General features: G+C 43.8%; 1 protein-coding gene and 1 pseudogene across 5 annotated transcripts in view; one reads left to right on the top strand and one right to left on the bottom strand.

Annotated features, from left to right (window-relative positions):
• Positions 1-9496: 9496 nt before the first annotated feature.
• Positions 9497-27866, bottom strand: part of PBX3 (PBX homeobox 3) — a 235177-nt gene continuing 216807 nt past the window's right edge. For 2 of the 4 annotated variants that reach the window (XM_032257259.1, XM_032257260.1), the window contains 4 exons: positions 16036-16201; positions 14681-14793; positions 13799-13888; positions 9586-11044 (listed from right to left, as the gene is read on the bottom strand). In XM_032257259.1, coding sequence (XP_032113150.1) covers positions 10952-11044; positions 13799-13888; positions 14681-14793; positions 16036-16201 — 462 coding nt within the window. In that variant the 3' untranslated portion in view covers positions 9586-10951. Of the gene's footprint in view, positions 11045-13798; positions 13889-14680; positions 14794-16035; positions 16202-27866 lie in introns of all 4 variants that reach the window. The other 2 variants (XM_032257258.1, XM_032257261.1) reach the window with 2 other exon arrangements.
• Positions 25748-26455, top strand: LOC116535851 (annotated as a pseudogene). Its single transcript, XR_004262371.1, has one exon. The product of XR_004262371.1 is annotated as an MICOS complex subunit MIC26 pseudogene (transcript).

Below are 27866 nucleotides of genomic sequence, written 5' to 3'. Positions count from 1 at the left end.
TGCAAAAAGGAGTAACCACAAAGGAATTTTTAAAAAATTGTTTATTTTATCTTGTTTTGTTGCTGTTGTTGTTGTTGTTTTGAGACAGAGTCTTGCTCTGTTGTCCCCAGGCTGGAATGAATTAGTGTGGTCTTGGCTTACTGCAACCTCTGCCTCCTGGGTTCGAGTGATTCTCCTGCCTCAGCCTCCCGAATAGCTGGGATTACAAGTGCCTGCCACCATGCCTGGCTAATTTTTGCGTTTTTAGTAGAGCTGGGCTTTTACCATGTTGGCCAGGCTGTTCTCAAACTCCTGACCTCAGGCAATCCACCCACCTTTGCCTCGCAAAGTGCTGGGACTACAGTCATGAGCCACCATGCCCGGCCAAAATTGCTTTCTTTAAAATTAAGTACTCCACTATTCATTAAAATATCCTACACATTGGCCAGGCACAGTGGCTCAACACCTGTAATCCCAGCACTTCGAGAGGCCAAGGTGGGCAGATCACTTGAAGCCAGGAGTTTGACACCAGCCTGGCCAACATGGCAAAAAAAAAATCTCTACTAAAAATACAAAAATTAGCTGGGTGTGGTGGCGCATGCCTATAATCCCATCTACTCAGGAAACTGAGGCATGAGAATCGCTTGCACCCAGGAAACAGAGGTTGCAGTGAGCTGAGATCGCACCAGTGTGCTCCAGCCTGGGCGACAAATCAAAACTGTGTCTCAAAAAAATTAACAAATAAATAAATTTTTACGAATCAATAAGAAAAACACAAACGGTGTAAGAAAAAATGGGTAAATGGCTGCAACATGCACTTAACAGAAGAGAAAATGCAAATAATTGATAAACGTGAAAAGATGCTCAACCTCTTTAATCATAAAAATGCAAATTACGATCACATTGATATATTATTATCTAACTACCAGCTGGGAAGAAAATTGAAAATGCCAAATGTTGACAAGTATGTCAACATTCGTCTCTCCTCCAGCGTCTCCCACCCCAGGCTGTGCAGGTTCTCCTGCAGAAGTTTAAACTGGTACAACCACTTTGGAAAACAATTTGGTGTTCCTTAGTAAGGTTGAAGAGCGGTGCATACTCAAGGCCAGCAATTCCACTCTAGAGAAAGGCTTGCATGTGTGTGTGTGAGGAGGAGCAGGGCAGCAATATTCTTGTGGGGGTGCTGGTGACTTTCCTGGGCTTCTACTTCCCCCAAGGCCTTGTCCAAGTCCCATTTCTTTTTTTTTAATTTTATTTTTTATTTTATTTTATTTTTGAGACGGAGTTTCGCTCTTGTTACCCAGGCTGGAGTGCAATGGCGCGATCTCGGCTCACCGCAACCTCCGCCTCCTGGGTTCAGGCAATTCTCCTGCCTCAGCCTCCTGAGTAGCTGGGATTACAGGCACGTGCCACCATGCCCAGCTAATTTTTTGTATTTTTAGTAGAGACGGGGTTTCACCATGTTGACCAGGATGGTCTCGATCTCTTGACCTCGTGATCCACCCGCCTCGGCCTCCCAAAGTGCTGGGATTACAGGCTTGAGCCACCGCGCCCGGCCGTCCCATTTCTTAAGACTCCCCCAGACCCCTTCTTCCCCACACACCTTGGGACAACAGAACCCCACTGGCCTATTTTGCAAATTGTCTTTCTGGGCCTGGCCTGTTTAGAGAAGGTGTGGACCCCAGACCTAAACCCAAAGGCAAGCTTCTTACGGACTCTGAGACCTTGCTTGCAAACCTCTTCCCTCTCAGGCCTCTGCTGCCTCCACTGTACAATGGGTTCACCGTGGCACACGTTGCATAGGAGGCTGCGGTAAGTTGGGATCAGCAGCGGCTGGGCAGGGTGTGAGCTGTCGGTGCGAAGGGTACTCCACAGATGGAAGCTCCTCCCTGTCCTCAGGACACACCCCTCCCTCCTGACTCCATTTCCTACAGCCTTTTTTGCTCACCTCAGTCCTGACCTCCCAGGTTCAAGCCATCCTCCCACCTCAGCCTCCTGAGTAGCTGGGACTACAGGCGTGCACCACTATGCCTGATTAATTTTTGTATTTTTTGCAAACATGGGGTTTTACCACGTTGCTCAGGCTGGTCTCAAACTCCTGGTTCAAGAGATCCTCCCGCCTCGCCCTCCCAAAGTGTTGGGATTACAGACGTGAGGTCCCGTGCCCAGCTTTGGCTTTGCTTTTCTTCTCCTGGTCGAATTCAACTCATGTTTGCAGAAGTTCTTCTTCACCTCCAGCCCATGAAGATCTCTCCCTTTCCCATGCTTCCAGTCTATCCGCTCATCAACAATTATTTCCCAAGAGCTCGCCGGATAGAAGGCATCATTTAAGGTGTTTCAAGGGACTGTGGGGAACTCAAGAGCCCCCAAGGTCCTGATGGAGAGGTGGCTTCGGCAGCTGTGTGGGAGAAGGGCAAGGAGATCCTGCTGTCACCCACTCATCCTCAGTAACCAGCACAGCTTGGCACATAGTAGGTGCTCAATAAATAATGCTTGAACGTTGAACCAAAAAACTGAGATGCATTCAGATTGCACACACTGAAGCAGCTAGGGTGATGCGTGTGTGTTTCTGCAGATGCCCACTCAGGAGCACACACAAGTGTGCATGTGAGCATCAATGCACCCAAGCCACCTGCACACAGAGACAGCCCTGATGCAGAGGCCCACTCCAGCCGGCAACTCACCTGCAAGAATGCTGCCTCCTGCACAAAGCTCATTTATTTTGATTTATGAATATTACAAAAATAAACCTGCGCATCTTCTTGGGGATTCTGTGATTCTGACACTGGTCCCTACGATATTGCTTTTTGCTCCTGGTTACCTGAAATTAGCAGAGTAATTTGGAATCTGCATCTTTATTTAAAAGAAAAAACTGTAGATGCAGAATTATAAAAATTTAATATGCTCCCAGGAAAATGAAAAATGAGAGGTTGTGATCTCGTCTAACACTTTCAAATGTGTTTATTAATTCATGTTTTAAATCATAAGTTTCATTCGGTGAGAGCCATGCACAGCAATAAGCCCGTTTTAAAATATTAATGAATAAACAATATTTCTCTATTGAAATATAACATGCTTCTTTGAACAATGGACCACCAGTAATAAATCAAAACCAGGAGAAAATTGCATTTCATATTTAATACAAGTTGAACTCTGCCTTTTTATAAATGATATCTTTTTTGTTTAATTGGCGTCGGTTCAGATCTAGCAGATTGCTAATAAAATTCTGGATTTCCATATTTAATGATGCGTACACTTTCTGCTGAAATTTTACCAGGAGAAAGACTCAGCCTTTTATTATATCCTGAGATGGCGGTGAGAGGTGAGGCCTCGGCCTCAGGCCAGGCTTGAGGGTTGGGGGTGGCAAGCCGGAGTGGGTGGGCTGAAGAGGCCATGCCACCCCCAGGACCCTCACTCAGCCATTGACACGCCCCGGCAACCCTGCGACTGACCAGAATTAATCATGCCAGCCAGAGGGGCTGGAGACGGGGCATCCCCTTCTGACCTGGGGCACAGTGTGTAGCAATAACAACAATGAGAAAACTCACCCCATCCTGAGCTGGGCGTCATTCCATGTGGCCGCTCACTCAATCTTGACAACAGCCCTACGAGCTGGGTGAGAACAAAGTCCTCATTTTACAGATGAGAAAACTGAGGCTGCAGAGAGGAATGCCATGGCCAAGGTCGCCCACAGCGGGTGAGTGGCAGAACTTGGCCTGATTCTGTGCTCAGGTTCTTCCTGTTACTTGGGAGAAGATGCATCCACCAAGACCTGGGTTTTATCCACAGTGGGTGACCTGGGACTTGTGAGAGCCACATGGCATTTGCGCAAGCTGGAATAAGAGCAGCTAGCCTCAGCTGTACTATCTGCAGAGCACTGTTCTAAGGGCTCTATCTGGACCAACTTGTGTGATCTACCCTGCGATGCCAGGAGGCAGGTGTGTGACAGAGAAGGAGACTGAGGCACAGGGAGGTTACATGACTCGCCCAAGGACACACAGCTGGTAGGAGGCAGAGCCTGGATTCAACCCTGGCTAGTTTCACTCAAGAGCCCATATTCATGAGCGCTAAGCCACAGTGCTTCCTAGCTGTGAGGCCACACTGCCCTGGCATCTGTTCTTGGTCTCTGTGATGGGGCTGGACCCACTTGGCCATGAGGTATGGCTCCTGGCAGTACATTTGGTGGGGCCCAGATGGAAGCGGGCCCCCTGCACATGGCTGAGTTTGCCGCAGACAAGTCATCGGGCTGGTAGTGGTCGTGCTGGTTGTCCATGGCTGGGGTCGCCGGACTCAGCAGGGAGCAGTTGCAGGCCTCTTGTTGGCCAGAAGTGTCTGTGGACACAGCAGCCTTCCTGAGGGTATCTCTGGGATCCTCAGCTGCTGGGGAGAGGTGACAATGGCTCTGATGGGGTGTTGAGGGGAGACTGGTATTCTTCCCCTTCTCCACTCTGCCCTCACCTAAGGCTCACAGTGAGCCTGCAGACCCAGCGTGATGAGAGAGACACTGACAAGACAGTTAGGCGCAAAGGAATAAGAATGTGAGTTGACTAGGCGCCGTGACTCACGCCTATAATCCCAGCACTTTTGGAGGCTGAGGTAGGTGGATCACCTGAGGTCAGGAGTTCAAGACCAGCCTGGCCAACGTGGTGAAACCTTGTCTCTACTAAAAATACAAAAAAAAATTAGCCAGACATGGTGGCACGAGCCTGTAATCTCAGCTACTCAGGAGGCTGAGGCAGGAGAATCCCTTGAACCCGGGAGGTAGAGCAGCAACAAAAAAAAAATTCCATCTTAAAAAAAAAAAAAAAAGAAAAGAAAAGAAAAAAGAAAAAGAACGCGAGTTTAGGCTTCAGACTGACATTCTGGCTCTGCGTATTTGGCCAAGTGGCTCCAGTCCCCTCACCTGTGAAATGGAGATGATAATTACACCTTCCGTGGGAGGTCACCATGGGCATTTTGAGAGAGAGTCTGGGACCAGCTACAGAGCCAGCATCTCCTGCCTCCTGCCTCTCTAGCTTCCCTGGCACACCCTTCCCCATGCCCCCTGCTTCATCCCTGCCCCCCACCCCCCACCGGCTCCTCACTTTCCCGATCTTGCAGGGCCTCTGCTGGGATGTCCAGTAGGGACAAAAACTGCTGCACAAGGGAATTGGCAGGGCTGGGCTCTGACAGAGGGCACAGGGATCTGGGCTTGGCCTTGAAGGACAGGCAATCACTGGGGGAGAGGATACAAAAGGATGTTCTGAGAACAGGGAGCAAGGGGACAGGCTCCTTCCTTAAGTCTCTTGCCTAAGATTACACAGTTGGCAGGAGGTGAAGCCAGGATTCAAATCCACCTCTGGGCTGGGCATGGTGGCTCACGCCTGTAATCCTAGCACTTGGGAAGGCCGAGCAGCTTGGATTGCCTGAGGTCAGGGGTTTGAGACCAGCCTGGCCAAACATGGTGAAACCCTGTCTCTACTAAAAACAATAAAAAATTAACCATGTGTGGTGGCAAGCAGCTGTAATCCCGGATACTCAGGAGGCTAAGGCTGGGGAGTCACTTGAACCTGGGAGGCAGTGCAGTGAGCTGAGATCATGCCACTGCACTTCAGCCTGGAAGACAAGAGCCAGACTCTCAAAACAACAACAACAACAAAAAAAAAAAACACTTTGGGAGGCCGAGGTGGGTGGATCACGAGGTCAGGAGATCAAGACCATCCTGCTCAACATGGTGAAACCCTGTCTCTACTAAAAATACAAAAATTAGCTGGGCATGGTGGTGCATGCCTGTATTCTCAGCTACTCAGGAGGCTAAGGCAGGAGAATTGCTTGAACCCAGCAGGCAGAGGTTTCAGTGAGCCGAGATCGTGCCATTGCACTCCAGCCTGGGTAACAAGAGCGAAACTCCATCTAAAAAAAAAAAAAAAGTTGGGCTCCAGAACCTGGGGGTGTTCAAACCCAGAGTGGGTTGCATGGCCAGGAAAACTAGGGAGACTGCAGCCAGAGCTGAGAAGGGCAGAGCCTGGGAGTTGGGAATACACCCACGGGGGCACAGGGGCACACCCAAGCCCAGGCAGAATTCTACCCATGATAAAGTACATGTGGAGAACATGCCCAGGCCTGCCCTTAGAACTTCAGCTGCCAGGATTCAAATCCATGCTGCTGGGCTCCAGAAACTTCACTGTGACAGCTGCCCTCCCAGGGAGGTGCTTTGTTTGCCCCTATTAGTGCTGCCAGGCCCAGCCCAGCCTAGGTGGAGAAAAGGGGGTCTTCCTGTTCCTCACCTCCAACCCCATGATCCATGGACACAGATAGCACCACACACAGTCTGTGACGCATGCTACACACACACACACACACACACACACACTCACTTCACAGGACCCCCATATTCAGGTGGCCCAGTGAACTGAGGCATGGACGGGAGAGCCGCAAGCAGGGGTGATTTCCCTGGTCAACTTGCCCCAGATGGGGCCTCATACTGCAGGCCTGATTGCCCAAGTTCACCAGAGCCTGTCTGACACTAGTGGCTGCTGAATGTGGCACATGGGGACTTCCCAGGGCAAACCGTAGCTCTGGACAGGTGGTGTTGCTTCTTCAAACCCCACAGTCCCCATGGGAAAATAAGAGAATAGCACCCCTGGTAGAGCTCCACAGGCATTAAACGAGACACTATGTGGGAAGTGCCTGGTTGGGGGGCCCCTCCTTTCTCCAGGCACCAGCACGCATTTCACCCTACCTGGGAGACTCAGCCTGACAGTACTTCTTCACTTCTCTAGAAAGCCATCCGCTCCCACCTCCACTTCTGCCCAGGGAATGGCACAAGGACATTGTTCAGTTTGCAGGCTACAGAAAAGCCCAAACCTGGTTTTCAAGGCCACCTGGTCCAATAGACTTAGAGACTCCCGTACCACTTGCACACTCCTAGTGGAAGCCTTATACCCATCCCCACGTCCCCAGCAGGCCCATGGGCTCCACACGCTTGTGAACACACTCGTACTCTCAAGTAAGCACACATGTGCTTGTGCATCGAGCGGTATGTGGACAGGCCCTTCGCCCGTGACTGGGTATTTCCAGCAGTTTCCTGCTGTTCTCTTTGATCTTGTAATGGATTTTGGGACCCTCACTTCTCCAGTCCCAGGGCTCAGAAGCCCACCAGGCTTTCCAATGCTCTAAGTGTTGGCTTCTTGAGCAAGAAGGGCTAGGCCAGGGAGGTCTGGTTTCACTCATCTCTGAGTCTAGCCTCTAACCCATTGCTTGATGCAGAAAATGTACCTGGTGGAAATCTATTAAAATCAATGACTGATTTCACCCAGTTTGGAGTGAGACATAAGAAGAGGGATTCTTATGTCTCCAGACATATCACAGTCCCCATGTCCGGAGAGCTTTACAAACCCCAAGGGGCACCAGAGGCGGGGCCAGAGGGTCTGCATGGTGGCCCAGTTTCCTCACCTATGAAGGAGGAGGATGCTTCTACCCTCCCAGAGAGGTGGTGAGGAGTGAAGAGAGAAAACATGCTCGTGCTTCCTAACACAGCACATAGGAAAAGCACTGCTACTTTCATTTCAGCCTCCCTAGGATAAAAGAGATGCCCATAATTCCCTAAGGGCTTGCTAGTCAACGTGTGAATCTCCTGTAAGCCTTGGTGTGTGCTTCTCTCCACACACTGGTCCAAGGTGAAACACAAGGCAGTTCTGCAGAAGTGTCTGCTTTGGGATGTTAAAGATGAATTTGGGTGTGCATATGTATTATGTCCTCACAGTATATTTTTGCCAAACCACATAGCATAGATTGTTTTATTTACAAAGATGAGAAAGGCTGACCCACAAGCTAATTGAACCATGCAAATAAGTATTTAGCCATGGGAGCAATTCCTACAGGCAGGCTGAGCACCAAGTGAGGGAGGATGGCTTTGGAGGGCGATCTATTTTATAAAGTTTACCCTCACAGTGTAACTGCCTGGAGATTAATGGGAATGGTGGCCCTAGACCTTGTTTTGCCTGGCTCTACCAACTTAAAGAGTCAAACAGTTGTATTTATCATAGACAATTTGCTGCAACTAATTAACATTAATCTGATTTCCTGTGAGTCAGTTTCCTTGAGATACAGTAAACAGCCCAATTACCTGCCATTGACCTCTTTTATTATAAAGATTTAGGTATTAAGTGACAGATGTATATGTAAACATACGGAGTTTCTAACAATTTGAAGAAAACAAAATGTTAAAAGACTTTTAATTGGCTTTGCAAGATAAGGGATTCACAGTTTAAACTGGTGTGCTGGGTCCTGCAGGGGTTCAGAGTTTAAACTGGTGTGCTGGGTCCTGCAGGGGTTCTGAGTTTAAACTGGTGTGCTGGGTCCTGCAGGGGTTCAGAGTTTAAACTGGTGTGCTGGGTCCTGCAGGGATTCTGAGTTTAAACTGGTGTGCTGGGTCCTGCAGGGGTTCAGAGTTTAAACTGGTGTGCTGGGTCCTGCAGGGGCTCTGTTTCCAATGGCATCTGATGCTCATTCTTTCCAAACTTTTGTTCGTCTTTAACTGTAGTTAAAGAAGTTAAAGGTGAAGAAGTGAATGTGTGCCAGACGCAGTGGCTCATCCCGGTAATCCCAACACATTGGAAAGCCAAGGCAGGAGGATTGCTCGAGCCCAGAAGTTCGAGACCAGCCTGGACAACACAGTCAGAAGCCATCTCTAAAAAACAAAGGAAAATGCCCCATTGCACTCCAGCCTGGACAACAAAACTCCTTCCAAAAAGCAAAACTCCTTCTAAAAAAAAAAAAAAAAAAAAGAAAGAAGAAAAAAAAAACCAAAGGAAAGTGAATTAAAAAAAATATTTTCTATCAAGTGCAGTGGCTCACACCTGTAATCCCAGAGCTTTGGGAGGCCAAGGTAGGAGGACTGCTTGAAGCCAGGAGTTTGAGACCAGCCTAGGCAACACAGCAAGCCCTGTCTCTACAAAAAAGAAAAATTCGCTAGGCATGGTTGTGTACACCTGTAGTACTAGCCACTCAGGAGGCTAAAGCAGGAGGATTGTTTGTGCCCAGGAGCTTTAGGCTGCAGTGAGCCACATTCACACCACTATACTCTAGCCTGGGTGACAGAGTAAACCCCCATCTCCAAAAGAAAAAAAAAATCCATCTAATAAGTGCCAAAGGCATCATTAGGTCAGGCATGTAAGCTGAGGGCAGAGGCCTGGGTTGAAGGTGTGACGCCTTGCTGTCCTAGGTCTGTGACCTTGTGGTATTCACTTAAGTTTCCTGAGCTTCAGTTTCCTAATCTATGAAAATAGGGATAAAGTTTTCCCTGTGGTGTTACTGAGCACATCAGGATAGAGTGAGGACTCCTAACAACGGTCCAGTAGGTGGCACGGTGCCGGTATACTCCACAGCAGCTGTTCCTTCCCTCCCAGCCTCACTGTCATCTCAGAGTGGTCTCCGACTGGCAGCCAGTTACATTCCCAGCCCTGGTGCTGGGTGCACTTTCTCCTCTGCCTGCACTTGGCTGGCTCAAATAGTGAAGTAAGAAACTGCATCAACATTTAATCATGAAAGCAAAAAGTTTATTTATGTTTGAAACTACATATAACTACCACAAGGAAGACTTTTTCAATCCAGGGTGTAATCCAGTTAGAAAGGAACACGAAACGTTTTAATACATTAGAATCACCGCCACAAATTATTTTCATGACTCAATCAGTTTCAGAATCGCATACAATACAAAAAGAGAGAAAGGAGAGGGGGCCCCATTACACAGGGTGAAATATACAGTACTGAATACTGAAATCTTAATGCATCACAATTAGTCGCTGCTTTTTTTTTTTTTGCATGGATTAGTAATAAGATGAAGAACATTCAAAATGTTTCTCAGTATTTACAACAGTTTTTCTGATCCTGTGTTGAATTAAGACCCAATGTTTCCACTCTCAAAGTTTTTTAAAAGTTGCAAATGCAACCCCGATTTTTCTTTTAAAAGATTACAATGTATATTACAATTTATGAAGGGAAACAAAGAATTAATTACAAGATGCAAAAAGATAAGAAAGAGACAAACTACAGCGTGAGTATTGTTCAGAGGTAGTAAGTGAGCACTCTAAGCTACAGAACATGTTGAAATTCTATTGGTTTGTATGAGTTCGCATGAGGTAATAAAGCTGTGTTTTGATTGGTGGGATGTATAAATACTCTTTTGCTACACTATATACAACACTCCAGAGAGCAGGGCCTTCTGCGGATGCCCAGAGAACATAGCAAACCTTGACAAGTCTGTGCGGCACCCAGTGCACACCGTAAAACCCCAGATGGATCGATCTCGTTTTCACCTCTATCAGCAGCAAGTATCTTCATCTCTCAGAACAATCTGGATCCATAATTTTATTACCGAGCAGACTCTGGGCACTGGTGCTTTCAGAGAGAGAAACGATGCTACCAGTCTCTGATCTAATTATAACATAAGAGATCTGAACACAAACGTGGCGAGAAGATTCTTAAACACAACCATTGTTAACAGAGAGAGCCAAACAGCTCTTCATTCCAGCTCCATTAGTGATATAAAAGAAAGACAATCCGAGTCAGGAATGGAAATATGCAAGAAGTTTAATTTAGGTGAGGTGAATTTTTGCATCTGCTTTAACGATTGAGGTTTAGCATATATTGTACTTTTTACCCTTAAGGCCAAGTAATTGGCAACTGTGAAACCATTAATGTAAAATATTGATAATAAATTATGATAAAATAGCTACAGGACTGTCAACAATGTTAAATCTTGGCCTAATTGGATAAAGTGCTTTTTTTTTTTTTTTAACATTGTGTGTTTTTAAGTATAAATACAAATGATTATGATTCCTTAAAAAACAGATTTATTACCAAGTTCTCTAAGACAAGGTTTTACAGTAAAGCTGTAGATGGTGGGCTACAAAAACGCTTTCCTTTTCCTCCTATTGCTCTGAATGCACTTATCAAGGCATGTCAGCTCAGGGAAAAGTGTGGCCAGAGATTAGTTAGAGGTATCCGAGTGCACACTTCCTGGGCCTTCTGTAGGAGAAGTCACAGAAGATGGAGTTGTTGCGTCCTGCCAGCCTCCATTAGCCTGAAAGGAGAAACACAGTTCAATGGGTGCACGTCTACATATTAATTCTACTCCCCAATTTAAAACACCCAGATGACAACATGAGAGCAGAAATGCATTAGCAAAATGTATTTTCTAAACTCACTGTGGCAGGAGTTGGCAGCATGTGTTAAAGTGGGATTAAATGCATGTAAAACAAATCCATCTCATCAAGTAAAGACTTGGCAATAAATCAACATGCCGAAGAAGGGCTTCAGCAAGGCCCACAGTGGCACCAAGCTCGGCCTTTGATCTGCTGGTAAAACTAAAGTGACTCAAAAAGAAATCTCTTAAGAAGGGAGCAGTGCAGAAGCTCAATGCAATGCCTTGGTGAAACCCTGGGCTCCATGAAGTCTAAACTTCACCCTGGCTTAATCATCATTTCCATAGAGAGGCAGTTGCCCACTCTTTTTCCATACATGCCTGACAGCTAGCTACTATAACCCTTGGAAAGTGAAGTCCAGAATTTCCCTCCAAATAGGATCTTCTAGAATGAAAATGCATGAGCCGTGGAGGAGCACACACTGTTCAAATCTGTATTCCAATTATCTGTGGCTGAGGCTCCTATTTGGGATGTTGCTCCCGCCTTCCACATGCTGCTGGCCCTTCCTGCCTCAGACCTGCAGCAGCAATAACCATACTCAGAAACAAATTTGCCTTATGTCTTGGCCTATAGTGGCAATTGCTGAAATCAATGTCTGATCAGATTTCTGCTGTGGCAGACAGCTTGTCGCTACATATTTTTATGTCAGTCAAGAAGAGGGAGGTGCTGGCCTCGTGAGTTGGGGAACACTGAGTGGAAGTGACGGGGCAGGCCTTTCTGGAGAGGAAGTGAGGGTGAGCTGGCTGACACCCTGAGCCTGCAGCACCAACCAACCTCTGCCTCCATGCTGCCCCAGACCTGGAACTCCCACACCAATGTCAAGGTGGGTCATAAGGTGCCCCTACCTCCTTCACATCTATTTGCAACTTCTTCTACGAGTCCATCCAAAATGCCCTCTTTCAGGCCTGGGCCGTCAGGCTGCTGGGAACTGCCTAGACTGCCCACTCAGCCTGGATACAGCTCCTAGATGAGTATGTGCCAGCCATTGTTTCTTCTCCTGTGATCACGGTTCCTGGAGAACTCCCTGCCTTCTGATTCACTGCAGACTTCTGCATGCAAAGCATCTTTTCTACCTCTATGACTCTGGGAAAGGGAGGGAAAAACCTAACAACCCCACAGAGATGACCAGAGCCAAAGGGAAGAGGACTTTCCAAGCTTGAGGCATGTCAAATTCAGGTTAGGAAAAACAAAAGGAAACAATAAAAAAAAAAAAAAAAAGCTATGGCGGTATTGTTTTAAAGCCTGTTGTGCCAGGTTGGCTAACAACATGCCTGTGTGTGTTCAGTAGACTCTCAGAAATCCTCTGCTTTATCTAAAAGGTAAGCTGTTTCCCCCCTCAGGTATGAAAATCTACTTAGGAAAAGAAAAACTCTCACACAGATACAAGTCTAAAGATATTCCATCTGAAGTAAACATCATTCCTCTTTTATCCAAATTTATAAACAACAAATGTACAATATTTTTACCCAGCGTGGCAGCTGGAGGAGAGGTTGTCAGCAAGCATTCTTTTTTTTTTTTCAAAATAAATTAATCCTTACTCTGGTGGTTTGAGATTATGCACTGTATTATACAACAGCGCCTTATCAAGCCTCATCAGTGAAGATGGAATTCATGTCTGTAAAATGCTGCAGGCAATCACAGTTTCATATTTTATCATGTTGATAAGGATATCGCACATTCTCTGAAGCATTTCAAAACACTTAAATGAAAAAGGAGAAATGCAACTAAAAGGCTTTTTATATGGTTTGTTGTGGGTTATTATGAGTTATTTATAAGCTCAAAAAGAAAGATTTGACATTTCAAATGTAAAAGATTTGAGTATTTAATGGTCCTTTTTTCCCTTTACAATTGAACATCCTCAATCACTTTTTAAATCATTAATATTTACTCTCATAGTAAGCCAAGGCCCTAAAAAGGGAGAATTCTGCCCATTTTCTTCCTGAGTCTACTACCATGAGCTGGGCAGTTAATTTCCTTCCTAAGTCTGGAAACCCAGACTCCATCCACCACACCCTGCGGCACCACTACGATGACCTGATCCCTGCCCCTTCCCCCCCCATTCCAGAGCTGTGTGTTTTGCCATTTTCCATCCATGTCAGTGGGGGGAAAGGTAAAGTTGTAGTGAAGTGATTACAAAGTTAAAATTATTTCCTCCATAATTAAAATTGTCAAATATATTTGCATCCCACCTTGACAATACAGCAGGATGCTTTTAATAACAGAATTCTTTGTTTAGCTTGGTTTGTTGGTCTGCCTGGGATCCTCCAAACTTATCACCTTCACCTGAGCTCTGTTTGGGAATTTTTCCTGCTGCCTGGTTCTAAGATAAATGACCTGTTTTCTACCATTTCCCTGGAACACAGCACCGAAGGTAGGAAATGGCATCTTAATGGGCTGATGCTTAAGTCCCTGCTGATGCCAGGACACCAGCCACTTCTGGGCATCTGGGAGGACTTCTAAGGGCATCTGGGTGGCATCAAGCATTTAGGTTCTTAGAATAAAAGTGCAGCAAAGACACTGCCTTCCCTACCTGCCAGTAAGATGAGACGCCAGGTCAAATGGCTCTTAATTTCTTTATTAGTCACTGTTTACCTGACACTGTTCTCCTACAGCTGGCTCCCCAGAGTACTCACATTTAAATTATGTGGACTGTACAGTGAATTTCCTCCAAGGCCATCACTGTAGCCTCCCGTCTGATTGATAACATGACGGAGGGTATCCACCTAGAAATGAGACAAAACAAAATTCATCATCCCAAATCTATTAAAACATCATCACTTACAAAAGGAAATAATTAGAATTATGTGTGCCATAAGGGTTTAACATCTTCAATGAAAGACAAATTTATCAATCAAATGTGACTGGCAGAATTTCAACCATTCTTTGCATATTTAAACTCACAAATCTTTGTTTTTCATGCCAGCCAAATAAGAACATCTTCGTGGCAATGCAACTTTCCATCTACGGCAATCAAATGCATGTGGCTATGGGTAAAAACCTACTTAGAACTGTGTATATAGAATTCTCTCCACGCCCCCCTCACACTTTATGTCTCATACACACTCATCTACACGTATAAAAACTATATGAGTAGTTCTGTTCTCAATTAAGAGGACAAGAAAAGAGTAGAAATTACAGAGTTATAATTCAAGAACTCAGGTTTTTGCACTCTGATGTAAAAAATGCAACAGCAGTATGTTCTTAAACCATATCCACACTGACATTCTCAATTTTTCTGTTCTATTTTATGACAAAAGTAAGATGCACCCAACCCCTCTCCATGAGCTCAAGCCAGAGCCGAATGCATTCACAAAGTTTATCAGGTTTGAATCATCACAAGTCACTGTTCACTTGACTTCTCATTAAATTAAATGGTGGGGCAGATGGGTCCTGTTTGGAAGCACCCAGCACAGGTTCTGCATGGATATGCAGACCACTTCCGTGGGGTCAGAGGAAGGAGTTTTGAGCCCAAACCCTGCCCTGCTAGAAAGGCCCCACTGGGGCACTTCTCCTACCTGTGATTGCACATTGGCTCCGACTTGGGACCCTTGGTAAGAATCCCCATTCAGACTCTGCATGTTCATGAACATGTCCCCAGAATTTGGGAGGTTAAAAGAACCAGAAGAACCTGGAAAGGAAAGAGTTAAGTAGCTGAATAACAGAGAGCTACACACATAATCCTCAAAGACCTAGAGGCAGGGAGAAGAGGAGAGTACAGAAGGGAAAGGCTGTTCACAACATAAAGCATTTCCAGATCTAAGAGGATGGAGAACTCCAGAGAGTGAGGCTCTATGATTCACTCTACATCTAGGAGAAGTCCTATCAATGGGGAAGCCCAAATTTAAAAAACAAAAACAGAAACAAAGAGATAAATCAAAATAAATTAAGAAGAAAAAGAAACCAAAACACCCAAGCTGACCTGGATGCTTCCCCTTTTTTCCACTGATCTCCAGGACTTAGTTATTGCGAGCTTGTCAACATCACTAACTGTCACAGTGGACAGCCACCCAGAAAAGAGAATTTCCCAGGAGCTCTTTCTTAGCTATACGCCTCCCTCTCCTTTCACCTGTTTTCATATGTCATTAAAAAGGACTGGGGGGTGAGGAGACAAGACAAAACAAACAAACAAAAAAAAACCCTACTTTCTGAACTTCTAAAGATATATTTAGGAGACCTCAGAAAATCCCCTGGAACTGCTACTCGACTCTGTTTGGACTAGCTGCACATCTTTCATTGTTGTCCAAGTTCCCTGAAATTTTAAAGTATTTCTAACCCCCTCACAAATGTCACATAAAATGTGGCCAGAATGTACAAGATGAGGAGCCAAGAATCTTGTATCCATGTATTAAGTGTCATAACCCTCATCACTAGCCACCTGCTGAGCATACTGTCAGCCCCGCTTAGACAGTGCTGCTGAAAGGCCCAGAAAAGACAGCAGCGCTGGGCAGAAAGCACTGCTGCACTTCCCTCCAGCATTCCAGCTTCCTCACGCACAGCAACTGCTGCGTTTCCCACTTCTGCTATTTCACTCTCCACAGACCACTATTGACCCTAAAGTGATATCTGGAATGAGATAGCTAAAATGATCAGGAGCGATAGCACTCTGTCTAATTGCTGAACTGAAAGCCACTACTAAGTGTAAAAGTTCCACAGTCTACTAGTGAGTGGCACTCACTGTGAAGAGTGGGTTTACAGACTCTGGCTGTCTACTCATTCACTCATATCAAGAACAAGCCTGCATTTGAACATAAATCTTCCTTTATAAGTCCACTGGGTCCTCTGTATGGCTCTTGCTTCCTGGCCTGTGGGACAGGGCATTGTGGCATAAGGCTGTGTGGGCCAACTGGGGAGCGAGCCCCCCCATACGCACCCGAATTTGGTGTGGTGGGTGAATTGGTCTGGTTGTTCTGCACAGCTGCTGCTACTGCGTGTGCAGCTGTCACGGCAGTCTTTGCAGCATAGAGGTTGGCTTCTTCCTGAAACTTGCCGATATTCTTCTTGTACCTGATTCGTTTGTTGCCAAACCAATTGGATACCTACAAATTGCAGAGACATGGAGGTGAAGGGGAAGAGAGGAAGAAGTAGTCAAATTCCAGTAATACCTGTTGGACACCAAGGCGATACCTTGGGAGACACACAACTCCTAGCCTGCAACCTTGCATCCTATGGATCATGCATAATGGTTTTAGGGGTTATTTTCTCTTTTGGCAAAACTCTCACATTCCTTTGGAATAACCCTGCTTTCTTACAGTTTTCCACAGTAATACAGAATGGCAGGGAACACTGCTCATAAAAGATATCCAATTGCTATATACCAATTAGTATATAAATAGGCCCCCAAAATTAGGCTGAAAAGCTGAAGGAAATATTGTTAAGTTAGGTAAATAATAAGAAATACTTGAACATGATTTAATCTTTTTTGGGTCTGAAACAATTTTGCCAGCTGTATAGTAGAATCATGTTTGGTCTGCTGAAAAGAGTAACATCAATTAATAATGGATGAAAAAACCCTTTGTCTTCTGCCTTAGAAAATACTGCATGTCTGCCAAGATGGCTGCTCAAGCTCTGCCAGTTAATATGTGGGAAGGACACAACTTGAAAACTCAAGTAATTCCAATCAGGTCAAATGCAAACACAGAGAAGCAACTCTAATGTCATCAGGTGAAATATATTTCTTTCTTTTGCAAACTTCTTATGATGTCAGCCGCTGCAAATGGAAGAGATTTCTACAGAGTATCTTGGCAACAGGCAGATTTCATCACATTTCAAGAAGAGCGGAACTTCAGACCCAGAATCATGGCTCAGAGTTACAGTATGTTCAGGTACCTGTAATTGACTACATAAAGAAGCTAAAAGCTACGTAGCAATTTATAAGAAAGTATAGCCACTCACTATATAAAGGGATCTGATCTCTCTTGTATTAAAGTAACGATTTAAAAATACTTTTCGATAATTTCTTTATAATCTGTCAAAGGGGCATATTGCTGTGATATCAGGCTAGGTGGGGTCATTGTTCTACCCTGAAGGTATTATTCTTAACAGCTATTCAGGCGCCCTGAAGAGAAATAAGTAGTAGTATGTAGTTTGAAGGCTTCCAACCCAATTTACACTGTGGGCAACCCTTTTGACCATCTCTGCCAAGTCTTTGATTGCTCTGGAAATAGAATTCTCATTCTTCAATCTATGGCACTTATCCTTCTGGAAGAAGCAGAGAGCCCTGGCAAAGGAGTCACATGAGGAAAACAACATTGGCCTTGCTGCTGCCCATGTGACGTCCATCCTGGGGATCACAGGATGCACACATGTGCACATATACACATGTAGGCATACCTGCCGAGAACCCATGCAGCAACCATGAGCATAGGTTCATCAGACAGAAACAAGCCAAAACCCATCAGGAAGTAAATGTGCTACAGATCAGCACTTCCTAGCTGTTTCTGTTCCACCATCTTTTTTTCCCCCCTAAAAGGCTGCATGTATCCTTTCTTTTCTACATATCAAATAGAGTGGCTCTAATAACTGTTATTTGGTGAATGACCATTATGCAGAGCACCTTGCATACATTTTCTTATTTTAATGTCAACAATCTCAAGGGCTAGTGGTAGATAGGGGTAGTTATACAGGCATGACACCTGTCCCAAATCCAATGGCCTTGTCTCTCTGACTAGTTTGACCTCTTAGCAGTGTCTGATACTTGTAATTACCACCCCTCTTTCCTAGAGCAGGCTCTCGTATGGTGTATGTGACATTATACTTCTTCTCCTCCAACATCTGCTCCTTTCCTGATACACAGTGTGTATGTGCGACTGCGTGTGTGCAAGTGTGTGTTTTCAGACACAGCTCTTGGCCCTCTTCTCTCTTTCACCTAGAGTATATTCAAAATTTTAGTTATCCTCTCTGGGTGGATGACTCCCAGATTTCCAACTCTATCCATATCATCTGTGAAGATAGCGAGTTCTCATTTTTAAAGAGATTTACATATAAATGCTCTGCCACAAACTCCAAATCAATGGGTGTGCTCTAAGCCCGTGCTACCTCCTCTATATTCTCTCTGTGGTCCTGATCTCTCAATCTCCAGAGATGTGGTACTCGCTACTTCACAAAATCCCTGCCTCCACTGTTGGATAGTCCTAACAGGTATATAGTTCTCTTTATTCTGAACTACAATCTGCTTCCGTTTCCTTTCCACACATTGGTCCTACTTCCAACATCTAGACTGTCACAACATTAGGCCTTCAAGCTCAGCCCCAAGAGACCTCTCCATCCTACTATTAGCCTTCTTGGTCCTCCCTTCCTTGAGCCCTGTATGCTCACAGCCAGTGTGCATTACAACTGTGGAGGATGTAGCAATAGGAAGAAGTTAGGAGAGTATATAAGCAAGGAGGCCATGAGGGCCTGAGCCAGGCAGAGTAGTAGGATTAGAGAGGGAAGATATTATGGAGGAGAAACAGGCAGAATCTGGCCCCTAACTAGCTCTGGAGGTCACCAGAGAGGGAGAAGCCAGAGATGATGCAGATATGGAGCCTAGGCCTTGAGCAGGAGGATACTTGGGAGGAATTTCTGCACCAGGACAAATCAGCCTCAGTGACCATTAGGATCCATACCAGAATTATGTGATTCTAAAAACAGAAAAGTTCTAAATCAAGATTAGAAAAGGATGATAAAGGTATTGGTTCTGGTTATGCTTATTAAAGCAAGTTCTCTTTGACCTTACCTCATGTTTCCCAATGCATGCTCTCAGCTCAGGAGATAGACCTACAGCTGCCTTGCAAAAAGCTCCTTTAGTACATAATATCACTCTAGTTTTTCAGAATAAGACTGTTAGGCCTCAGAAAGAGTTAAATATTGAACATATCTATAGTGCAAAGGAGGACAGACTTGGTTGAGAGGGAATCTGGCATTTCTTAAGCATAATTAATGAAAATTCCCCAACTCTGAATTTAGCAACAAAGGCCCATCTCTTCTTCCAAACAATTCTCTGTTGGATTCAGTACTTTGTAGTTAATATTACCTTGACAATCAGAGAAGCTATAATACATTAATGAAACCTAGCTTGGAAAATCAGATTACAGCTTTATTAACAGTTTCATAATTGAGCAATCTCTGTACCATTGAAGGTCTCATCTCTAGATATGTAAGAATCCTCTGTTTATGCATACCCCTGGACCAATCAAACAACAGTCATCACTAATAAAGGTTTATTTAATTCTCACAGTAAAATTTTAATATCACCAGCAGCCTGGGGAAGCTTTAGCAAGTGGATTTGCTTGACATCAGATCGTTTTTATTCTGCTAGTCCCAATACTTCTTAATCTTTAATATCAAGGCAATTAAAATTAATGGCCACTCATCCGAAGCTACTGTGGGCACTGTTTCCTTGACATCAATTGTTTGATGGGATTACCTAGAGGTTAAACTAACAAGCAAGGTTTAATTGGAAGCAATGAAAGAAGCAGTGATCATACGTTATGTTTAACCTGCATAACCACATCTAAATGAATATCTAAAAATGTTAAACTATTTCTCAAATTAAAATATGCACGTCACATTCTGATATTACAGATTTGGGTATTGCAGCAATCAGCTCTTAAGACCACACTGCTGCAACTGAGATGGGGTAATTAATGTATCAATCGACACCTAAAATCAGGATTTCTTTTTCACCTTTTAAAAACAGATGGATCCAATTAGTTGCAAAAGAAGTCCTAAGCTCACCCAGTGGGAAGCCTCCAAGGCTGCAGATCGTGGGGCCCCTCCTGCACAGTGCTCACAGAGCGGGCAGGCTGTATGCACAATGCATGAAGGTGAGCAGAGCTTGCTCCACCTCTAAACTGGAATGGTTTGTACACTGGTCCCAGAATAGAAACACAGGCAGAAAATTGGTGAAGGGAAAGGGAATATGCTGTCCTGTGCCTCTCTGTTGAGCTGCGTATCAAGGTTCATGACTCTGGATTGTGCCCAAGGCAAAGGGCCATGGAAGAATTTTAAGATCAATTAAAAATGAGAATAAAAGCACAAGTACTCTCCTTCTTCTACTGATGTTCATTGTTATCAGCCCCCAGACTGAGCCTCTGGTAATTAGGGGAATGAGTAGTGCATATAATGGAGGCTGCTGATTTTCTGGAATCTTTCTGCAAGGCCAAGAAGCAGCCGGAAAGGGTTCTGCTCTCTCCTATATACTACAGCCATGTATTTCCCCCACCCAATTCAGCTACAGATTGCCAATTGCTTTTAAAAGTAAAAATGCTTTTCATATAATAACTAGATTCACCTTTTATATAGCTTTTTTACCTTCTTCAAAAAGCTTTTACTCATTATCTCACTTAGAATCTCTGACTTTGAAGAGGTTGAGTCAGATGTGGGAAGTATCACATAATGGTGATGTACTTTGGACTCAGAATCCGATTTCAAATTCACACTCTGCTATTTACTAAGCTGAGTGACTTTGGACAGGTTGTTTTAGTTATTTTAGTGTTTTCTTTCCTATAAAATGAGAATAATAACATAAATAGTAATATCTTCCTCACAGAATTATTGGGTGCATTATTAACGGCTCTGGCACATACCATTTACTTGGTAACTATTAGCTATTACTATCCATCATGTTTTATCAAAGAAGAAACGAGAGATCCAGACCACAGACAAGTTGCCCAAAATCACACAGCAAAGTGGGATGTATCTAGAATTCCACCCAGGACTCCCCGTCAACTTTTTTTTTTTTTTTAAATAACCAACTGCAAAATGCTTACAGAGCATCTGCTATGGTCAATACTATACCAGGTACTGTGGATAAATGAAAAAATAAACACATGGCCCCTGCCTGCCTGGACTTCACAATCTCGTTAGAAAAGCAATGCTATCCACTCAAAATAATTAACAAAACTTGCAGGACAGTGATGATCTCATGTCTGTACAGTACAGACTCTAAAAGCAACAGAGATTTGAAGGAAGAGACATCCCAGCAAATCTGAGAAATCAGAGGAGGCTTCTGAGGCAAGGTCAAACTTGAATGGGACGTCTGTTTCAATTTAGTTCTATACCATAATGATTTTATTGAAACTCCACAATTCAGAAGCAGAAAACTTCAACAGCTTGTGTGGCCACAAAAAAAGCTAAAAATGCAAGCCTGCCTCCCTCTCCCTGGACCACTCTGAGACCCCAGAAACTTTTATTCTCTTCTCTAACTTACTTTTCCCTTCTTAACCTCTAAACCCCCTTTTTTATAGTGACAGAGGGAACAGAAACCCATTCTACAGAAAAAAGTAGTGGAAAAATCAGGAAGTGTTTCTAGAAGTGGCAGCATCTGACAGAATATTTCTGTCAGGGAAGGGGTGGGGAGTGAAATGGGGAAGGCACTGGTACCCAGGGAGGAGCTGGAGCAAAGCACCTGAAGGGCTGGCGGGTTCCCGCTGAGGAAGAGGAATGGGGAGAAACTCTAGGCAAGGGAAAGCCTGAAGAGGGGCTTGTGGGTTCTCCCCAGGTGTCACTGCTGAGTGCAGGGGACGAAGCTGAAATAAGCCTGAGATCTGCAGCAGTGGAATTCAGAAAGGGTTCCAGTGAGGCTGCCCTCCCATCTATGTGCCTGTCCAGGGTCAGTGGTCTGCACATTTTTGCTGGAATTCCCCCTAAATTAATCTTGAAAAATTATGAACCCTGCAACACATTTTTCCTTCCTTGCACATTTTCTAAGTTGGCATCTACAATTCTTCGTAAGTCTAAATAGTTGTAAACAACGTTATTCCAGTGTGTCATAAATGTTGACATCTTAAAATGAAACTGTAATACTATTCTTTAAAATGTATCCAACCAAACATAAATAGCACAGCAATCTGATATCCACTATCCATTTAAAAAATACATAGGCCGGGCATGGTGGCTCACTCCTGTAATCCCAATACCTTGAAAGGTCAAGGCGGGCAGATCATGAGGTCTGGTAATCAAGACCATAGTGGCCAATATGGTGAAATCCCGTGTCTACTAAAATACAAAAAATTAGCTGAACATGGTGATGCACGCCTGTAATCCCAGCTACTCGGGAGGCTGAGACAGGGGAATTGCTTGAATCCAGGAGGCGGAGATTGCAGTGAGCTGAGATCGCAACACTGCACTCCAGCCTGGAGACAGAGCGAGACACAGTCTCAAAAAAAAAAAAAAAAATCATAAACTTGCTCTTCAAGTCTAAAATTTTACACTCTTTTTCTTGAACGTGTATTTCTATTTCATTTCTCTCCCATATTATCCTAATGCAATATAATTTTATGCTCTACAAAAGGAATATATGGAAATTAAAAATTTGAAATTATTTTTATTTCCTATAAGGTTCTACATGTTTAATATTTCCTTCTGGACTAAACTATCATTACAGTTAGTTTAAAACTAATCAAAGCAACACAAATGCTTACTTTGATAAATAAAAATACACTTATTTTGACCATCAAATGTAGGTTTCATCATACACGCATTTCTTAATTAAGAGTGGGGTGGTTGTACAGTGCTGATTAAAGGAGGCTTGGTTATCACCAATATTTCATAATGTCTCTTGCTGGGCTCCCAAGAGAGTCTCATACTTTGGGGCAATGAACCAGGTGGGAGTATCCCTTTCTTTCATAAAGTGAGAAAAGGGCAGGTAGGAAAGGGGAGGAAGGGAAAAGAAAACCAACACAATGCTTTCATCACAGCCACTTTCTGGGGTAGATGGATTTTAGCAAGGAGTACACATATACATAAGGATAGCTGGCCAGTGAAAACCCTGAAACCATGCACACCTGAGTCCTCTTTGGAAAATCTTCAGCTACTCTGTGGAGCATGTGTCCCCTGAGTTTGTAGACTGCTGCCTTAAGTGATCAGGTTAACTCTGGTTACACTTTAACTTCTCTGTGTGAGCAGAGCATGGGAACCCCTCATAATGGGTGTGCCTAAAGACTTTTTTTGGGCTAAAAACAGGGCTCACTCGGGTAACCACTTCCATGTGTCACAATGACCTTTTGTAGCTATACAGAAAACAAATCTGTCAGATACAGGATCTTTTAAGTTCAGATTAAAGAAATAAACCTAAAGGTGGTACATACAGTTTACTTATTATTTTGCATAACCTTTCTGGAGAATAAGCCAGCAAATATTAACATACCCTTTGCCCAAATTACTAAAACTTATCTTCAGAAAATATTTACAGATAAATATGCAAAGATACCACTACAGTCCTACTTTTTTGAGACAGAAATGTTGCCCAGGCTGAAATGCAGTAGCACAATCACAGCTCACTGCAGCCTCAACCTCCCAGGCTCAAGAGATCCTGCCACCTCAGTCTCCTGAGTAGCTGCGACTACAGACGCCCACCACTATGACTGGCTAGTTTTTCTATATTTTGTAGAAACAGGGGTTTGCTGTGTTGCCCAGGTAGTGTTGAACTCCTGAGCTCAAGTGATCCACCTACCTCTCGGCCTCCCAAAGTGCTGGCCCCTCAGCCCTACTGCCCCACTATACTTGGCCCCTCATTCCTACTTATTAATAGAAATATATATAGAGAGAGATTAAATTTAGAGTACATCTGTAAAATGGAATATGATCATTTATCAAAGATCATGTTAAGGGGAAAATATTCATTATATACCATACTAAAGGAAGAAAGGGTGCTTTTTCTTTTCATACACCATGAGTCTTTTTTTGTTTTTGGTAAAAATACTCAAACACTAACATACATAGATATAGGTATATACACATGCACAGGAAAAAAGTACTAACATGTGACTATCATGTAGAGTGGGTTTAGAATTTCTGTTTTTGCATTTCTTGTGTTTTCAGGTATCATCCAAATATTTTTCAGATCAGCAAGTATTAGGGTTTTTTAAATTAGAAAAATATACTTTTTAATGAATAAATTAAAAACAGTAACAGAAAAAGCACTGGAAAGTCACCTAACAATCATTATAAGTTTAAGTACCAGGCCTTGTGCTGGGACCCAGAACTATATGAGTGACCAATCTATCTGAAAGGCATGGTGGACAGGTCTGAGAATTCTTAAAATAATTGAAATTAAACACTTTGTAAAGCTCAAGCCACTGAAATTTCCCAAGCGGCTTTGCATTTAAGAAAAATTTCACGTTCAAAATAAAAAGCTAAACCATCTATAATGTCTCTACAGTCACTGAAAGCCAATTTATTAATTAGCTTTAATTGTATGTTATATTTCAAATTCCGTCACTACATTTATTGATCATGTTAATAACAACATTACATACAAGAGAAAAATTATTACTTAAAGGCAGCCTCCAAGAGGCAGATGTGTGGAACTTTGTAGTACATCCTTGGCGTTGTTTCCATGCACAAGCTGCGTCAGGAAGAGGATCTGCACTTGTTTGGGAGGAAACAGCTGACACTAAAACATCATTATTGAAATTAACAAACTGAAAATTTATGAAGCACAAATCTTAGAAAAATTTGCCATTGTGTTTCCCCATGTTTACTTGTGATGCATACTTTATGTACTGTGCCTAATTAAATGTAACAGATTACGAAATGTTGAAATGCTAAGTCATGTATAATGGAACACGGCAGCATATTTACATGGTAAACCATTTTACCTCTAACAAACAGTTTCTCCCTAATCAATGTTTTCATCCCCGTTATGTGATTCAATTTGAAATGAGAGATGGAAGCCAGTTACTGTTCAATTTTTAAAGTTAATGGTGTTAATAAATTCTAAATTTCATACCAGTTCTCTTCCTCCGGAAGGTACGGGTTTGATACAGTTTCTATAAGAACGGAAAGCCTGGGCATGCTGGATGTACACACTGTGTGCATTCTTATGAGAACTTGGAGGACAGCTGGATAAATGGGTTTGAGAGCCAAACAGACCTGTGTGTGAATCCCAGCTCTGCAATATCTTGCCAGTGTTACTTTAGATAAGTAATGCCATCTAAAGTTCTCCTTTCCTGGTCTACAAGGTGGGATAATGATGCCTCCTCCTCATGGAGCTGTTGTGAACATTAAATGAGATGGCATGTTAAATACACAGGACTGTGCTGGGGATGTGCCAGGCACTCAGTAAATGTTAGTTTTCTCTTTTCTTAAAACAAATCAGCAACAACAAAACCCTCTGAAGGTCAACAGCATACACACCTGCTTGCTTCCCACAGTGCCTAAGGTCAGGACCCCTTTTCCCAGGAGCTTCAAGTTCTGGGCAAGCTGGTCCCTGCTCCCAGTGCTGGCAAGACACTGGCAAGAGGGAACAGGCAGCAGCAATAAGGGAAAAGGAGGTAAACTCCTGCATACCTGAACAGAGTAAAATTCCTACCACAGAAGACCCAGAACTCCCATCTGTCACACTCCTGCTGGGCTCCAGTAGTACCTCACAGCACTACCTGTATTCCCTCTCATCTTTGCCCCAACTCAGCAGGACAATGCACTAGACCTAGAATGTGCAGGAAACCTAAATTCCAATGCCACTTGTACCAGTATTTAAACAGTGGCCATTTGCAGAGAGCTCATTATGAGCCAGCTCTGTACTAGGAACTTTGCATGTATTATCTCATTTAACTGTTACAAAGACCCAATCAATTTTACTGAAGCAAAAACTGAGGTCAGAAAGTTTATGTAACTTATCTAGGACATGTTCAAGGTAATTCAGAGGTCCGTGGGGCTGGCCAGCCTGAGCTTGCTCACCTTCAAAGTCTATGCTGTACCAAAAAAGGACTCACCTCCCAAAAATTCTGTGAAGGTTGATGACCTTTCACTCTACTCAGTTCCCAAAGGTCAGTCGAAGTATGTGGAGGAGTCGAGGAGCCCACTTGAAGAAAGCATCTCACAGCTCCGACACTACTGTGAGCCATACACAAGCTGGTGTCAGGAAACGTACTCCCAAACTAAGCCCAAGATGCAAAGTTTGGTTCAATGGGGGTTAGACAGCTATGACTATCTCCAAAATGCACCTCCTCGATTTTTTCCGAGACTTGGTGTTATTGGTTTTGCTGGCCTTATTGGACTCTTTTTGGCTAGAGGTTCAAAAATAAGCTAGTGTATCCGCCTGGTTTCATGGGATTAGCTGCCTCCCTCTATTATCCACAACAAGCCATCGTGTTTGCCCAGGTCAGTGGGGAGAGATTATATGACTGGGGTTTACGAGGATATATCGTCATAGAAGATTTGTGGAAGGAGAACTTTCAAAAGCCAGGAAATATGAAGAATTCACCTGGAACTAAGTAGAAAACTCCATGCTCTGCCCATCTTAATCAGTTATAGGTAAACACTGGAAACTCCATAGAATAAATCAGTATTTCTACAGAAAAATGGCAGGGAAGTCAGTATTGAATGTATTAAATTGGCTTTCTTCTTCAGGAAAAACTAGACCAGATTGCTGTTATCTTGGGTGATACCATCCTACAAGCAAACTAATCTGAAACCCTTTCACCTAGAGATAATGTACAAGCCTTAGAACCCCTCGTTCTCATGTTGCTATTTACGTACATAATTAAAACCCAAGTTAAAAAAAAAAAAAACTTATCTAAGGTTATAAAGCCTGTTCCATTATATCTTACTTGATAAAACTTGTTTTCTCTTAATACTTAATAAAAGTTTTAAAAATTATTCTTTATTGGCTGGGCGCGGTGGCCCAAGCCTGTAATCCCAGCACTTTGGGAGGCCAAGGCGGGCAGATCACAGGTCAAGAGATCAAGACCATCCTGGCCAACATGGTGAAACCCCGTCTCTACTAAAAATACAAAAAAATTAGCTGGGTGTGGTGGCATGTGCCTGTAGTCCCAGCTACTTGGGAGGCTGAGGCAGGAGAATTGCTTGAACCCGGGAGGCGGAGGTTGCAGTGAGCCGAGATTGTGCCACTGCACTCCAGCCTGGTGCCTGGCGATAGAGTGAGACTCTGTCTCAAAAAAAAAAAAAATTATTCTTTATTCAATTTTATTTCTTTTCATTATATTAAATGTTGAGGTCTATAAATTTATATTCTACCTTTTCAGTGCAAAATATTTCAGCTCCTTCATGGTTAAAATGTGGGCTAGCCCAATAATCCAAACCATTCTTTTTCTTTTCTAAGAAAATAAGTTGCAAATTTGGCTAGGCATGGTGGCTCACACCTGTAATCCCAGCACTTTGGGAAGCTGAAAATGGTGGATCATCTGAGGTCAGGAGTTCGAGACCAGCCTGGCCAACATGGTGAAACCCCGTCTCTACTAAAAATACAAAAATTAGCCAGGTATGGTGGTGCATACCTGTAGTCCCAGCTACTAGGAGGCTGAGGCAGGAGAACTGCATGAACCCAGGAGGTGGAGGTTGCAGTGAGCCAAAATTAGGCCACTGCACTCCAGCCTGGGTGACACAGAGAGATTCTGAGAAAGAAGAAAGAAAAGAAAAGAAAAGAAAAGAAAAGAAAAGAAAAGAAAAGAAAAGAAGCCGGGCGCGGTGGCTCAAGCCTGTAATCCCAGCACTTTGGGAGGCCGAGGCGGGCGGATCACAAGGTCAAGAGATCAAGACCATCCTGGTCAACATGGTGAAACCCCGTCTCTACTAAAGCTACAAAAAATTAGCTGGGCATGGTGGCACGTGCCTGTAATCCCAGCTACTCAGGAGGCTGAGGCAGGAGAATTGCCTGAACCCAGGAGGCGGAGGTTGCGGTGAGCCGAGATCGCGCCATTGCACTCCAGCCTGGGTAACAAGAGCGAAACTCCGTCTCAAAAAAAAGAAAAGAAAAGA

Source organism: Sapajus apella, unplaced genomic scaffold (assembly GCF_009761245.1).
Source record: "Sapajus apella isolate SASKATOON/1434 unplaced genomic scaffold, GSC_monkey_1.0 scaffold97, whole genome shotgun sequence".
NCBI classification, from domain to species: domain Eukaryota; kingdom Metazoa; phylum Chordata; class Mammalia; order Primates; family Cebidae; genus Sapajus; species Sapajus apella.
The sequence above is the reverse complement of the archived record's forward strand: the minus strand, read 5'-3'. Positions and strand labels throughout refer to the sequence as shown.